At 40.7% G+C, this 16957-nt stretch overlaps 1 protein-coding gene across 1 annotated transcript in view; it reads right to left on the reverse strand.

Moving 5' to 3' along the window:
- Positions 1-16957, reverse strand: part of DDX10 (DEAD-box helicase 10) — a 245864-nt gene that overhangs the window by 178451 nt on the left and 50456 nt on the right. The window contains exon 12 of the mRNA XM_061628643.1: positions 4276-4364. Within this exon, the coding sequence (XP_061484627.1) occupies positions 4276-4364 (89 nt within the window). The remainder of the gene's footprint in view (positions 1-4275; positions 4365-16957) is intronic.

A 16957-nucleotide genomic window follows, 5' to 3' on the forward strand; every position in this document is an offset into this window, starting at 1 on the left:
AACAGCCATAGTGCAAACAAATGCTACTGGCAATTTGCAAATCAGAGTTTGTATAGCATTTAACACCTTTCAGATGCAGCAGAAGACGAAGGGTGGACTCCTTCTGGATGCATGAGTCAGAAAGGACCTGGCCATCTTTCATCTTAACTGCATGATACAGGGAAAGGACACCAGCTTGTTCCTCTACTACATTAAGGTGACTGCTGATTGGCTGAGGGTCTGAACTGAGGCTTCAGGTCTTATCCTTCCTGTTACAGACTGCTTCCCAAGATATACTTATTTAACTGGAGAATTTCGTCTCTGCACCTTCAGCACTGCTGCTCCCAGGATGAAATTTTAAAAGGGGAGGACTACAGCTCAGTGGAAGAGCATCTGATTTGCATGCTAAAGTTCCCAGGCTTCATTCCCTGCATCTCCAAGGAAGGCTGGAATTGTCCCCTGCCTAAAACCCTGGAGAGCCACTGTCAGTCAGTGTACACAATACTGAGTTAGATGGACCATTATTCTGATGAAGTAAAAGGCAGCTTCCTGTGTTCTGCTATTCCAGGACAAAGTGTAAATGCAATTTAAAAATAAACTCAAATAAACAAATATCAGCTATGAAACAGTAGAGAAGGAAAAGCATAACGTAGCAGCAGCTATATAAAGCCAGGTTCTGCTTCAAAGGCCTTCACTAAACACCAAAGAGACAAGAATTGGTGTGAGGCAATTCTCACCATGTGAGGAGAGCGTTCCAAGGACTGGCACTAAACAAATAAGGCCCCCTCCCTCTCTCTCTCCAGCAGTCACTCACCTGGCATCTAAAGGCAAGGGCACCCAAATCCTCTGAAAATGATGTTAAGGTACAGGCAGGTTGATGTGGGAGAAGGTGATCCTACCAGGTCACCAGGTCCCAAGACAATGTCAAGCTTTAAATATAAACACCAACATTTTGAATTGAACTCAGAAACAAGCGAGCAGTCAATAAAGGTGTTTTAAGACTCGCAAGAATATGTTTTCATCCGTTGGTCCCAGTTAGCAGCCTAGCAGCTTTATGCTGTGCCTGAACAGCCTTTGTCTGAAGATCCATGTAAAACACATCACAGCAATCTAATCTAAAGGTTACCAGAGCATGGATATTTGTGGCCAGGCTCTCTCTGTCAAGGAGGGGCCACAGCTGGCATACAAGCTTCAGGATATTGAAACTAGTTCATGCATCAGCATAACTCTATAATAAACTATAATCAGACGACTGCTTCAGAGTGATTCCACAATGCTCAAGGGTACACACAGCTGGGGTGGACTGCTGGAAGGCTCCAGGTAGATTTCCTAAACTGCAATTGACTAGTGAAAGCTTTGGAAACCCATCACAAATTTCTCCCTTCAGTCTGCCATTTTAACAAAAGAAAAAGGCCAAACTAAAATTTCTTTTGGAGCGTTTTAATATTCTGAACACCATTTAATTCAATAATTATGGAGTGTAGCTTCTCATTCCCCTCTAGGGGCAGAATCATGTAAATAGTCAATGAATTATACTGGCATTCTAAAATTGTGCTTTGCAATGTGCACAATCTTTCCAAGCGCTACTGGGCACATTTTTAAGCATTTCATTTTGTAAGGAGAGATGGAAAATAGCAACATGCTTTCAAATCAAAGAAAAAGGGAGAGGAGTTCAAAATTAGGTTTCTAGAAGAAGAGTCCTGAAATGTTTCATCAGGCACTTATCTGCCACAAGACCTATTGGTCTCTCTCCGGCTCAGTTCTCAAATTAATTACTGCAGAACTGCATATAGTCTCTGCACAATTTGATACAGCTTGGCCCACCTTTTCCTTGGGCGGGAGGGGGCAGATACAGAGAACACATGGGTTAACCGAATGTTGGAAGATTCAGGACAGACAAAAGGAAGTACTTCTTTACTCAGTGCATAGTTAAACTATGGAATTTGCTCCCACAAGACGCAGTAATGGCCACCAGCTTGGATGGCTTTAAAAGAAGATTAGACAAATTCATGGAGGACAGGGCTATCAATGGCTACTAGCCATGATGGCTGTGCTGTGCCACCCTAGTCAGAGGCAGCATGCTTCTGAAAACCAGTTGCCGGAAGCCTCAGGAGGGGACAGTGTTCTTGCACTCAGGTCCTGCTTGCGGGCTTCCTCCAGGCACCTGGTTGGTCACTGTGAGAACAGGATGCTGGACTAGATGGGCCACTGGCCTGATCCAGTAGGTTCTTCTTATGTTCTTAACTGAACTATTCACTTTTCAGTAAATTGTGGCAAGACAATGAATTTGGAGACATTTTAATATCAAAACCTGAGCATTCTCTAATCCCCTAGAGAAGAATTAAAATAGGGTATGGGGTAAAATAACATCTGCCAATACTAAAATGGTCACACTCATGTGAGATTCTTCTTACATGTAGTTTTGCTGAGCCAAGTATCCCTCATCTTACATGTGTGCACTAGGTTTCTTTTTCCTAGGTGAAGAACTTTGCACTTATCCCTGTTAAATTTCATTCTGTTGTTTTCAGCCCAATACTCCAGCCTATCAAGATCACTTTGAATTTTATTTCTGTCTCCAGGGCATTAGTTCTCCTTCCCAATTTTGTATCATCTGCAAATCCCTGCACCTCCACATCCAAGTCATTAATAAAAATGATGAAGAGCACTGGGCCCAGGACTGAGCCCTGTGATACCCCACTCGTTACCTCCCCCAACTTTGAGAAGGAACCATTAATAAGTACAATTCTGTAGCCAGCTGTGGATCCATCTGATAGTTGTTCCATCCAGCCCACATTTAGCTAGCTTGCTAATCAGAATATAATGGGGCACTCTGTCAAAAGCTTTGCTGACATCAAGATATGTTATGTCCACAGCATCCCCAAGTCTACCAGGGAGGTTATCCAATCAAAACTGAGACAAAATTAGTCTAGCAGGATTTGTTCTTGATAAATCCATGTTGGCTTCTAGTAATCACTGCATTGTTTTCAAGGTGCGTACAGACTGACTGCTTTATAGTCTGCTCCAGAATTTTCCCAGGGATAGATGTCATGCTGACTGGTCTGTAGTTCCCAGGTTCCTCCTTTTTGCCCTTTTTGAAGATAGAGATAACATCAGCCTTCCCCCAATCATCCGGCACTTCACCCATCCTCCACAATTTTGCAAAAGATAACATACAGTGGTTGCTACTTCAGCCAGTTCCTCCAATACTCTATGATGAAGTTCATTGGGCTCTGCAGATTTGAACTCGTCACTTTGATTAGGTATTGACCATATGTCTATCAATCTCAAGCTGAAATCCTGCCCCTTCAACTTCACATTTGCCTGGAAGGCCATAGACCCTCTTTTGTGAGAAGACTGAGCTTTCTTTCTCCTTTCTTCCTTGATGGAATTGTTTGCCATTGTGCCTTCAGAATTTCCTTTTTTAGAAACTCCCACCCATGTTGGACTCGTCTCATTGGAGTCGCTTGCCATGGAATCTTACTTACCATTGTTCTGAGTTTATTAAAAGTGGCTTTCCTGAAGTCCAGAGTACACATATGGCTATTCTCAGCTTTTACTTCCTTTAAAATCAAGAAGTCTAGTATAGTGTGATCACTTTCCCCCAGAGTTCCTGTAACTGCCACTTCATCCACTAAGTCATCGCTGTTGATAAGAATCAAGTCAAGAATAGATTATTCTTTAGTTGCTTCCTCCATTTTCTGTAGGATAAACTTATCTCCAACACAAACCAGGAATTTCTTGGAGGGCCAGGTTTGGTAGAATTTGTTTCCCAACAGATATCGTGGTAATTGAAGTCCCCCATTACTACTTCATCATGCCTCCTCGAAACATTGGCAATTTGCTTTTCAAAAGTTTCATCCTCGGCTTCTTCTTGATTGGGTGGTTGGGAGTCTTCAACCACCATGTTTCTGCCATTCCTTGCCCATATATAATAATCCAGATACTCATCTATTAAAAATATTTTGCATCAAGACATGGCATTGGGGTCCAGCCATCCCATGGTGAAGTCTGGTTAGGTAATAATTTAATCAATGTTTTCTATGGTTGTCTATATATATTACAAGAAAATATATTCATATGTGGATCCCACACATATGCACCACCTTGGCATTATTTTAATAACGGGAGGTGGTATATATACACATCTTACCTAAAATAAATAAAATGCATTTTATTCCTAATCTGAAACACTGAGTGAACGTTAGTTTGTGCAGTTCAAAAGAAATCACCCCCACAACCATCCAATCAAATCTTTACTTAGCACTTTTTGTAATGATTAAGAATTATAGCACTTACAGGGCATACTCAGCTATGGGTAACTTGAATACATCAAACACTTCTTTGTTCTTCATTAGGTAGACAGATCGCAGATAGGAAACAAAACACTGTCAGAAAAAGAGTGAGAAGAGTTATTTGCTGGAATAGTAAGAAAGTACACTCTATATCTAAAAAGGGATATAAAATGTTAGAACTGAAATCAACACATTGCATTTCAGGTAAAACTAACTACTCTGTAAAGTAGATCATTCTTTCTTGCTTTTATGACCCCCAAATTCTTCCAATTATGCTTTTATGTATCTTGAGTATTTGGGAGTTGCATTTCCAAACTTTTCTCAATGGTTACGATATCTACATATTAAATACAAAAACATAATTGTAGGAACCCAGAGTACACATAAAATTAGAAGACGAGGGCTTGTGCACTCAAACTAGGAACTAGAGTTTGGAGCTAGCCAAGCAAGCTATCATGGATTGTGTGCACTTATGAATTGTGTGGGCTCGGGCCTCAGAGGTGCAGAAAAGAACAGGGATATACAGTATAACATCACTTCCTGTGGTTCCCAGGTAGTATGAAGCCTCTGGATTGGTCAAGCAATATGAAGTGTGTCAACTGGCCAAATTAGGGCTGGGACAAACTTTTGAATATTCTGAAGTTCAGCCCAATTTTTGAGAAGTGGGGGTGAAGGTGAAACAAGAAGAGGCAGTTTCACCTCCTTTTTCATTTGGGAGGGGGGATTCCAATGGCCTCAAACATCCTCCATGCTGTCAGCCTTGGGCTATATCCAATGCTGCAGCTCCCCAGACACAACAAACCTCCATGGGTGCAACAGAACCTCCTCTCCTGTCCCCTCCAGCCTGCCCCCACACCCTCAAAATCAGCTGTGATGGAGTAGGAACCTTCTAGAACAGATTTGGGACTGGTGGCTGCAGGATAAGGAGAGGAAACTGCAGTCCCATTGTGCAACCATCATGTCTAAATACACATAATGCCCCAGAACACTACTTACATCAAACCCATTGTGGTTCTGGGGAACATCCAGGGGAGCAGGAGACAGAGACCCACAAAAATCAAAATCCCCAAACTTTCACAACCTGCAAAAGGGGCTCCACAAGTGAGAAAGGGCATCGCTACAGCCCTAGTAGAACTATTAGGAGCTTAACCTTCTGCCTTTTTGCAACTCAACAGAGCTGTACCTGCTGCCTGCTATACTTCAGAGTCCAGTTTTTCAAGCTCACGCCATTAGTCTCAGGGACTCTGATCTACAGTACACATCCCTCCAGGCTTAGATTGTAACATGGCCACCCAGAGTCATCATCTAACCATGACGGCAGCACTACTGTTCTTTTCTAGCCCATCCGCACAATGGAATACAGCATGGATAACCAACATGGTTCCCTCCATATGTTCTTAGACTACAATTCCCATAATGTCTGATTAACTGTCGCACTGGCTGGAGCTGATGGGAGTTAGGAGTTCCACAATGTTTGGACGGCACCATGCTGGCTACCTTTTAGTCTTAGATTTTCTTTTCCTTTAACTCAAAACCGGACAGCCATGATTAATTTCTTATTCAACTAGGAATAATAAATTATGGAATCATTTAATTTTATAATATTTGATCAATGTAAGCTCAGAGTCACTACAGGAATAGAATTATTCACATGGTCCCATAGTATGGTCTGAAGGCACAGGAAGGCCACAACCTTGCGGAAGCTAAGCAGGTCTAGGTCTGGTCAGTGGGAACCACATACATATACCACCTTGGGTTCCATGTTAGAGGAAAGGTGGGATATAAATGCAAGAGGGTTTTTGTTTTGTTTTTTTAAAAAATAAGATTACTATCCTGTCCAGTAATTTAACTAGGGCTGCAATCCTAAGCACCCTTACTTGAGAGTAAGCCTTACTGAAATCCATGAAACTTATGTCCATGCAATAGATTGCCAAGTATTATGTATTTCTGACATTTCAACTTTTTTTTAAGTTCCTCTGCTCATTTTATGTTCCTATCCACCTCTCACTTACGCCCACTGGATTTATAGCAGGTCTCTTTCCTTGCCTTTCAAAATAACCTTTTCTCTTCTGTATTTCTTAAAATTGAAGCTATTTGTTCCACCCTTGAAAACCATTTTTAAAACTACTAATAGAATTTGCAGCATAGGATAGTTTTGCCCTTAAAACCATCCTTTGAAGCAACAGCAACAAAAACTGTAGTAACAGATTTTGCTTGTAGTTTCCCGTTATCCAGACTGCAATAAAACACTGGAAAATCACTTCTATAAAAGTGAATAACCTGCTGCTACCAGCATGCCCTTTCGTTTGTCTGGTAACTCAAGTGTATCATTCATTAAATCATACTGTTTATGTTTCCACAGTACTGTTCTGTAATTTTTGTTTGGGAAAAGAGAGGGGGGAAACAGTTTTACAGATATATTCACTGGTTCGTGTACAGAATTCTCATTTGCTCTTTCACTAACTGCAAGCCATTACTGAATTTTTCAATCTTAAAAAACAGTCAAGAGCTTTATTAAATTATTATTTACAATAGCTCATTACTGTTTCTGCACGCTATCTCTAACTCTCATACATACACCTTAATCTAAACTACACAAACATCTAGAGTACAACCACCATTCTGTGTGCATTTTGCATTGCATTGGTCCAATTAATTTGTGCAGTAGGTTTGTTTTTATGTAACAGCAGTACATGCTGATGGTTACATACTGTTAACAGCCCAGGTAAGCAATCTGTGGCCCAGAAGCCACCTGCAGCCTCCAACCTCACTTTAAGCACCTCCCAATGCCTCCTTAAACTGCTCCATTCTCCTATCCCATCGTAATTCCTTCCTTCTTCATCCCCCACCCCCCGCTTATCGTCCCTGACTATTTAGTGTTTTGCCCTCTCTCTATGAAATCTGAGAACAATTGGAAGGGGCAATAGTTTATTTGTTAAAAACAAAGTGATAAGAGTTTTTATCTTCCTGGTTCCACAGCTTGGGGAAAGAAGTTTCTCAGCTGTCTTAAGATCAAAATTGGTAGGCTTCTGATAGATGTCTGTGACCTGGGAAAGGGGGGAGGGGAAGAGGCATGCTAAAGTTAGAAAGGAATTACTTTCACTTACTTTCAAGAATGGTACTGATCTGTTGTACTTAAAAAAAAAATTCCCTGTAAACCTATTTGAGAGTAACCCCATCAAAACCAGTGGGATTGACTTGCATGTGACTGGGAAACAATCTAACATAGCCAGGGTGAAAACTGGGGAACTTTTATTCTAGATAGGCAATAAATCCAGAAAATTTGTCTCTGTCTCCACCCTCCTCTATTGGCATGCAGCCCAACAGATTACCCAGAGGGAATGCAGCCCTCAACTGAAAAAAAAAGTTGCCGCACCTTGTTGATAGCAAGGGCAAGTTAAAAAGAAAGGTATTCAATAACTATTGCAACACTGAGAAAAGCCTTTAAGAGAACATGGTGAGTATCTCAAGCAGTAGCAAAATAATGCTGTTTTATTGGGAAAAAATATATTAGAAGAAATACCAAGGCAAACAAATACAAACAAAAGCCAACAGCAAAATAACAAGAATAAAATCAACTATAAAAACAGAGCTACCCATAACTAAAATTTATTATGTATTTATTATTATTTATTTATTCTTATACCCCACCTTTCCTTTCATGATAGAAACCCAGGGTGGCTTTCATATGGTTCCCAGGCGATCTCCCATCCAGGCACTGACCAGACCTGACCATGCTTAGCTTCAGCAGGGAGCTGGCCTCATGTGCCTTCAGATCATAGCCTGGGACCAAAATGCATAGTAAACCACATTTAAAAAATCCATAATTAATATATGCAACAAGCATACACAATCATCTGCATATATGGGCAGGATATATTGCAACACAGTATTTATTTTCGTATAATGTTTTATTGCTTTTCCAGATAAAATTTACAATGTCATATAAGTTTTTGTTGTTTCTTTTTTTTTTTTTACAATAATTTTTATTCAAATTTTCATAAAACATACAAAACAAAATCATAAAACATTCAAAGACAAAAAACAAAACAAAACAAAAATGATTAAACAAAAAAATAAAATGTTGACTTCCCATTTGTCGCAGATCAGTTATAGGTCTACAACATATAACAATCCTGTTTCTTAAATTATATTATAAAATCACTTTCCTCCAGTAGTTATCTTAATTAATCATCAAATCTCATAAACATTACTTTCCACAAAAAGTCAAAGAGAGGTTTCAATTCTTTAAGAAATATATCTATCCATTTTTCTCCAAATAAACATGTCGATTAATCCATCTCGTTAATAATTATAATAATCTTATTGTCATAACCATAGTCCAAATAAACATATCGATTAATCCATCTCATCAAAATCTGTTAGGTCCAATAATTTCAATAGCCATTATTCCATTATCCCTATTAATTCCATCTTCCATCTTCAATAGTCCTGTTAAGTCCAGTAATTTCAGTGTCCAATCTTCCATTATCAGTATTCCATAATAATCTTGCTGTCATAGCCATAGTCATATAATAAGAGTCTGATGGGAATTTCCTCTATCCCAAATATTTTCTTGCCATCCATTCTGAATAAGTTGCTGAAATATTGTTGTAAAGTCATATCTCTGTTCTTCTTTTTTACAAAATGCACTGGCTCATCTCTTGAGAGTTTTTCCATTGTCACATGGCTGCAGTTAATTCCATAGATTTTCTCTATATCAAGCTCCATCACGTCATTCCAGTCCAGAAGATTATCCAAGCCATTGATAACTTTATCTCTAATATCTTCATTAATTTCTTCAGAGATAATGTTAAGTTCCAAACAGTAGATTTTATTTCTAATATCCATAAACTCCAGATCTTTTTCTAATTCCACATTTGTTCCAATCTCCAGGGCTTGTATCTTCCCTTTATTTTTTCTTTTCTCATCTCTGATCTCATTCTCCTCTCTCACAGGATCCCCTATTTCTTTAAGCTCCTGCGTCATTTTGCTCAGTTCAATTTTCAACTCCTTACTGCCCTGTTGCAGGGTTTGTTTCGTTATCTCAATCTCATCCATTATTTTCTGAAACATAATTACTTCCAGATTCTCAGCCACTTTCTTGATTGCCATTTTTAAAACCACGAAAACAAAACAAAACAAAAATAAAGAACCACTTCTTATTTCAGCAACAATTGGGTTAATATTCCAGGCTTGATGACATCACAGTATAAACAGAGCAGCCTGCCTTATCTCTCTATGTTCAAGAATACAGAACAAATTTAGTTCCCAGCATCAAAACAGTTAGTGGCGTCGTGAAGAAGCAGATTCGTCAAAATAGACCAAAAAGAGAATAGTCCCAGACAATATAATGTTCCAAAGTTCATATTTTTTATTTTTTTCTCCTCGGAATAGAAATCCCTCTTCTGTTTATATCTTTAGAATGCACTTCCAGGACAGCTTTTTGCAATAGAAACAGAGATAAGCTGTTAATTTCGTGAATAACAGAGAAGAGTTATAGCTCACCCAGAAGTTCTTTAAAGCTGATTCATTTGACAAATCTCTTTTTGCTGCAACAATTTAAACCAAGTAAAAAAAATAATAGAAAGAAGGGTGCTTGCCTGTTAGTCCGTTTTCTCTTTGAAGAAAAGATAAACGTATCGCATTAATCAGATAGAGCTTGTTCGGAAGTCCGTCCGGCATTGCTGGCTGGACCTTTTCTCATAAATTAATGAAATCCAGTCCTCCCAACAAAACCAGGCTTTTGAGGTTGATCTCTACGTTTCTCCCTGCCCGGGAGAAATTTCATCAGTCAAAAAAAAAAAAAGTTCTGACTGATTTATATCTCAAAAGCAGGCACAAGCAAAGTCACCCTTCCCGGAAGTCCGTTTTTGTTGTTTCTTCTAAGAGGGTAATACAAACATTATAGTTAATTGAGAACATGCATCTTTTACACAAATGTCAACTTCAATACAACTAATGACAAGCCCCTCAAACAAGCCCTCCTCCCGAGTAAGGGTGCCAAGTAAGGTGGCGTTACTTAAGGAATAAGGGGATGTGGGCAGGAAGGGAGGAAGGGAAACAGAAAGGAGGAAGAGAAGGGGGAAACAATGGTGGATGAAGCAGGTGAGCAAAATGAACATTTATAAATTTGTTTAAAGTTAGTCGCTCCAAATTTTAGCATAATAAGATGGTGGATTTTGATTGTGCTATTCATTGTTAGCATATTGGATAGAAGGAAACCATACTGACGTAAATTTGTCAGTTTTAGAAATACCACAGGCAGCCCTTAGTTTGTATGTTAGTTTTTCCTTAAAGGCAATGAACCAGATCTTGTGATATCAATATTGTATCATCGCGCCTTTTAAGTCTTTCCAATGTTTTGCTATCGTTAGACAGGCCATCATAAGAAGATGCCCAATTAATGCAACACAGTATTTATGCACACCACAATGGACTGATAGTCTCCAATTTTCTCTAGTACATAATATGAGTGCCACTAATTATCACACAGTCAGATGGGTAGGCAAAACTGAGGCCAGTACCAAAGAATTAGCAGTTAAGTGCAAGTGCTTCAGTGATATTATTGTGTGTCAAAATAACAAGTGAAATCCAATGTTGGTCACCCATTTAAATCAATGAATTAAGTTAACTTAGGTCCACTGAGTATTACTTATTTGGACATCACCCAATGCGTTTATGGACTGGGAAGTTAAATAGTGTGTTCCCACTGAATTCATGTTGTCTCATGTTTTCAAGAATCGTATCCCTGCAGGGACAATTTTACAGGAGCAGCTATGTTTCAATGTAGACCACATGCTTGTGCATAAATGTTGTTTGATGATGATGAACCTCTTTACCCTGGCCTTTGACACCTGAGATGTATATTTTAGGAGCCACCCTATTGTGCGATTTTAGGTTGTTTTTAATGCAATATTTTAACGTTTTTGTAACCCATCCTGGGACCTTTGCGTGAAGAGTGGGTAATAAATGGTGGTGATAATAACAACAAGAATAGTCTTCTATTTAATCCCTTGCACTTCCAGTTAAAAGATTAATTAAAAAGGCTGGAAAAGACCTCTGTCTGAGTCTCTGGAGAGCTACATCAGGGATGGAGAACTTGTGGTCCTTCCAATGTGATTGGACTTCAATTCCAATCAGCCACAGTCAGCATGGCCAAATTCTGTTGCTATCACAGTTTCAGCACTGTTCAAGGCAGACTTTAGCAGCCCATTGCTGAAAATATTGATATTAAACACAAATTCCATTCAGTCCATTGGTGTGGTGAACTAAATCCTATTTTTAAAAGCTACCATTAAAAACTCCCAAAAAACATTCATATTTTCATGGAATGATGTACGTGACACTTAATTTTTTAAAAAAATACACGTACATAACAGTGGGCTACTTTTTTTAATGTGGTTGCTATAACCAAAGTTGAAGCAATAAAGCTTGATTGAATTCAAAATTCAGTTTGGCTATTCCATTGCAGTATTTTTAACAGTGCCACAGGGCTTGATGACAAAGCGATGGATACATGTTACTTTACTATTAAAGGCTCTCATAGACAGAACAGGCTCAGAAGAGGCAGTAAATATAGCAATCCACTTCTGTAGAAGAGATGAAGATAATATAGTGATACTCCTCCGTGGGCTAGTGGAGATGTTAACATCAGGCCACTTTTAACCACAGTTAAAAGATTGTTCACAGGACTGCAGGGTCTCACACTTCTTCCCACAATCCTCTCTTCTCCACCTCCTACAGTCTTAACTGCAGCTATGGGAAGCTTCCTACCAACATTAACTATACTTAAATAGGTAGATAAACTCTCTTCTTTAACCAGGATGTTTTAACCAACCTCTAGTTACCAAACAAAAATGGTCAAAAGTAACTGTAGTTAGTGCCAGAGTGGATGTATGTATTCCTTTTGTTGTTATATGCCTTTAAGTTGATCACGACTTATGGCGACCCTATGAATCAGTGACCTCCAATAGCATCTGTCGTGAGCCATCCTGGTTACAGATCTTGTAAGTTCAGGTCTGTGGCTTCCTTTACGGAATCAATCCATCTCTTGTTTGGCCTTCCTCTTTTTCTACTCCCTTCTGTTTTTCCTAGCATTATTATCTTTTCCAGTGAATCATGTCTTCTGATGTGTCCAAAGTATGATAACCTCAGTTTCATCAGTTTAGCTTCTAGTGACAGTTCTGGTTTAATTTGTTCTAACACCCAATTATTTGACTTTTTTGCAGTCCATGGTATCCACAAAGCTCTTCTCCAACACCACATTTCAAATGAGTTGATTTTTCTCTTATCAGCTTTTTTCACTGTCCAACTTTCACATCCGTACATAGAGATTGGAAATACCATGGTCTGAATGATCCTGACTTTAGTGTTCAGTGATACATCTTTGCATTTGAGGACCTTTTCTAGTTCTCTCATAGCTGCCCTCCCCAGTCCTAGCCTTCTGATTTCTTGACTATTGTCTTCATTTTGATTAATGACTGTGCCGAGGTATTGATAATCCTTGACAAGTTCAATGTCCTCATTGTCAATTGTCAACCCCCTTTAGGATGCACACCTTAACATGGTGAAGGGGTTTGACAGTGTTGAAGAAGCAGAGAGCAATGCCGTCAGGAGTCTAGACCAAGATGCTAGACTCCTAGCAGGGGCACCCAAGGCGGAATGGTCAAAGCTGAGACACCAGACTAAGATGCATCCAAACTCAGAGGAAGGCAATGATAAACCACCTCTGAATACCTCTTACCACGAAAACCCTATGAACACTCTTTCCTATGGGGAACCAATCGGTTTCTCCATATTCTGTCCTTACAGTAGCCTCTTGTCCAGAGTACAGGTTGCGTATCAGGACAATCAGATGCTGTGGCACCCCATTCCTTTTAAAGCATTCTATAGTTTTTCCATGATCTACATAATCAAAGGCTTTGCTGTAATCTATAAAGCACAGGGTGATTTCCTTCTGAAATTCATTGGTCTGTTCTACCATCCAACATATGTTTACGATATGATCTCTGGTGCCTCTTCCCTTTCTAAATACAGCTTGGACGTCTGGCATTTCTCGCTCCATATATGGTAAGAGCCTTTGTTGTAGAATCTTGAGCATTACTTTACTTGCATGGAATATTAAGGCAATAGTTTCTCGTCCCCAGGGTGAGTGGCAATAACGGAACTCGAGGGTGTGATTAATTCTTTCTTTATTAAGGAAATTTCCACATTGAATTTCCTGTGCTTCATGTAAGCCTCTAATCTAACTCACTAGATTCCCTAAGTGCCTATTCCTGCAGCATTGAAAGAAAGTTGACAGAGCAAACTTTTTCCCGCCTCCCCACCCCTTATGAAGGAGGGAGGCGGTCACGAAGCCTTGCGCTCCTTCGGAGAGATCCCCCTCCCTCTGCCTTTTTCTGTTCCTCCCTCCTTTGCCGTCTGCGAGCTCTAGGGGAGGGGGGTTCCTCTCCCTCTGAAGCACTGACGTCTCTATCCCGTGGGGGGGGGCGGGTGAGTGGAAACTGGACACCGGCTTCTTTACGGGGCTGCTGGGCTGAGGAGGGGTTACGTATCCTCTTCTCTCCGACTCCTCTTCCATCTCCCCTCCCCGCTGCTCGAAAGGAGGCGTGAGAACTGGCAGGGCTGAGTCCTTGGCCGTTGGAATCCCAAGGTCTCTTACTGCAAACATCTCTCTCTCTCCCCCCTCCTCTTCACTCCCTAGTTGCAACTCCTGGAATTCTAAATCCCCCTCCCCACTCTCTCCCACCTCGTCTTCAGGATCTCGTTCCAAAGTCTCGACATAGTTCGATAATTACTGCATTCCCTGGGATCCCCTTTCTTTGGAATTGGGATGTATATTGAATGCTTCCAGTCTGTGGGCCATTGTTTAGTTTTCCATATTTCCTGACAGATTTTTGTCAAAATTTGGACAGATTCTGTCTCAGTTGCTTGTAGCAACTCTATTGGTATGCCATCTGTTCCTGGTGACTTGTTTCTTCCAAGTATTTTAAGAGCAGCTTTCACTTCATATTCTAAAATTTCTGGTTATTCATCGTATGGTTCCTCCATCCTGGCTTCTCTTTTATAGAGTTCTTCAGTGTATTGCTTCCATCTTCCTTTTATTTCATCTCGGTCATTCAGTGTGTTCTCCTGTTGATTATTCAACATCCCTACTCTTGGTTTAAATTTCCCTTTCATTTCTCTAAACTTTTGGAATAGGGCTCTTGTTCTTCCCTTTTTGTTGTCCTCTTCTATTTCTATACAATAACATCGTAATAGTTCTCTTTGTCCCTACATACTAGTCGCTGTAGTGTTGCATTTAGGGTTCTAACCATGTGTCTATCTCCTTTTGCTTTTGCTTTCCTTTTCTCTTTAACCATTTTAAGAGTTTCTTCAGTCATCCATTGAGGTCTTTCTCTCTTTTTAACTCGAGGTTTTGACTTTTGGCTCGCTTTGCTCACCAACCCCACCTACTGTCGCCAGCTCTCTCTCCATGGTTCTCCAGCACTCCCCCTAACTCCCTCGGGTCACCAGCCAGCTTTCCCTCCCTCACCCCCCATTGGCCTCCCCTCCCTCCCTCCCTCCCACCAACCAACCCACCAAGGGCCATGACCAGCCAACACAAGCGTCACTGCACCGCACACTTGCTCATCTGCACGCTGCCACCACCATGCCGCCTCCCTCTCCCCCCGCCACAGGGAACCCTCCCGCCAATCAACCCATTGAGGGCCACGCCTAGCCAGACACAACCAGCACAGCCACCTCCACCTCGCTCACCCGCACACCGCTGCCACAACCAGGTACTTCGTGTGCCTCCACCCCACCTCACGGTATCACACTACTTGTGAATACTTGTGCCTGTGCAGAAGTGTTCACGGGTAGCGTGATGCTTAGAAAAAGATTACATAGTAAGATACTATACGAGCCCAGACCATCACCTACTAATAAAGCCAGATAACCCTATCCCCAAACACTTTGAGCATTTTGAAATTGACCACAAGCTTTCAACAAAAAGGAAGAACTGACTGCAATTTCACACTGGTACCATGCAGCAATAAAAAACAGCTTTAAATATAGCAATAAAAATTGGATTTACAGGGCAGGTTCATCACTAGATCTGTCAGCTGCGACAAAAGCCCTTGTCTGAACTCGTTCCATCACTATCCCCAAACTCCAAGATTATTTCACTCCACTCAATTTAATTTTATCTAGCTTTTTAGAGGGTGTTTTAAAAAACGACTGCAATTAAATGGGAAAAATTTATTGACTTTTTTTCAGTGCAAACCAAATTATTTTACTCTGTTCTTGCCTTCACTCCTTTCTGTTGTGGCTACGCAATCATGACCCTGTGTTATAAGCTGGCAAAAATCAAGAATGCACAGCTACAAGCTTTTAGAAGACACAGCCACACACTCCCGGCTTGATAGAGAAAATCAGAAAGACTGCCCTGGGAAGAAACCCTGTAGTATCAATATTACATAATAAGGCCATAAATACAGGGTTTTCAATCCAGTTGGCACTTGCCACAAAGGCAAAATTATCTTCAAAGATATTATTATTTTACATGTTTAAGCTATCATCACATCATCATTAACCTAGCTTTCTAGACGGGGAAGTAGATAATTTTATTTCTTTGAACTTCTGCACTGCCTGACCATTATGCCTCAGAAAAAGTTGTATCATTTTTAGACAGCCAGTGTGATATAGCAGTTACAGTGTGGGACACTAGCATTAGTCACATGATACTTGCATGCAAGGCACTCAAAGTTTCAAGCTGGAGCAGGACTGTTCTTCTCACTCTGCTCCTGTTGCTGTGCTAGCTCTGTCCTTTAAAAAAGGATTAGACAAATTCATAGAGGACAGGGCTATCAATGGCCACTAGCAGCCACAATAGCTATGTTTTACCTCCACTGTTGGAAGCATTATTTCTCTAAACACCAGGCGTTGGGAACTGCAGATGGGGAGAGATGGAGAAGAGCGCTGTTGTGCTCAGATTCTGCTTGCAGGCTTCCGATGGGCATCTGGTTGGCCACTGTGGCCCTCAGCCTGATTCAGGCCCTTCCTGTGTTCTTTTGTGTACCTTCTCTGATGATTGCATGCTGAACGTGGTTGTCTGCAAGGGAACCCCTTCAGGCAAGCAACTCCTGGCACTTAAGCATCTCCATGAAAGTGGAACACACGACTGCACAGGATTCCCAATTATATGGCATGCCTGCATACAAGAAGCTGCCTGTGAAAAGCACTTTGCTTGCAGACAACCATGTAGCAGTGTCATGTCAGGGACGGGGCAAGAGGGGCAGCCCCACTCCCACATGAAACCATTAGCACCCTACACAGAAGTGATGAGTGACTTAGGACTCTGGAGGCCTAGGTTCAAACTCTCATCCACAGTCAAGGCTGGATAGGCAATTTGACCCCAGGCGTCCCCAGACCAGGTTTGATATTCCATCTACTCACCACACTAGCTTTTATTCTCTTCTGAACATAGCTCCGCACAATAAGATTTGGGATATTCCAAACCTAGCACAACATAGTTCTTCAGAAGGTGCAAAATCTCAGCTCTTACCAATTTCTTTTATCTAAATAGTGATAAGACTACACTTTGCATAAAAAATACAGCAACAGCATATAAAATTGCAATAACTATGAGGGAAAGTGCACTCAGAAAGAAAAAGATTATACAGCTTTTGCCATATGCTGAA

The sequence above is a fragment of the Rhineura floridana genome, chromosome 5 (assembly GCF_030035675.1).
Source record: "Rhineura floridana isolate rRhiFlo1 chromosome 5, rRhiFlo1.hap2, whole genome shotgun sequence".
Taxonomy (NCBI): Eukaryota; Metazoa; Chordata; class Lepidosauria; order Squamata; family Rhineuridae; genus Rhineura; species Rhineura floridana.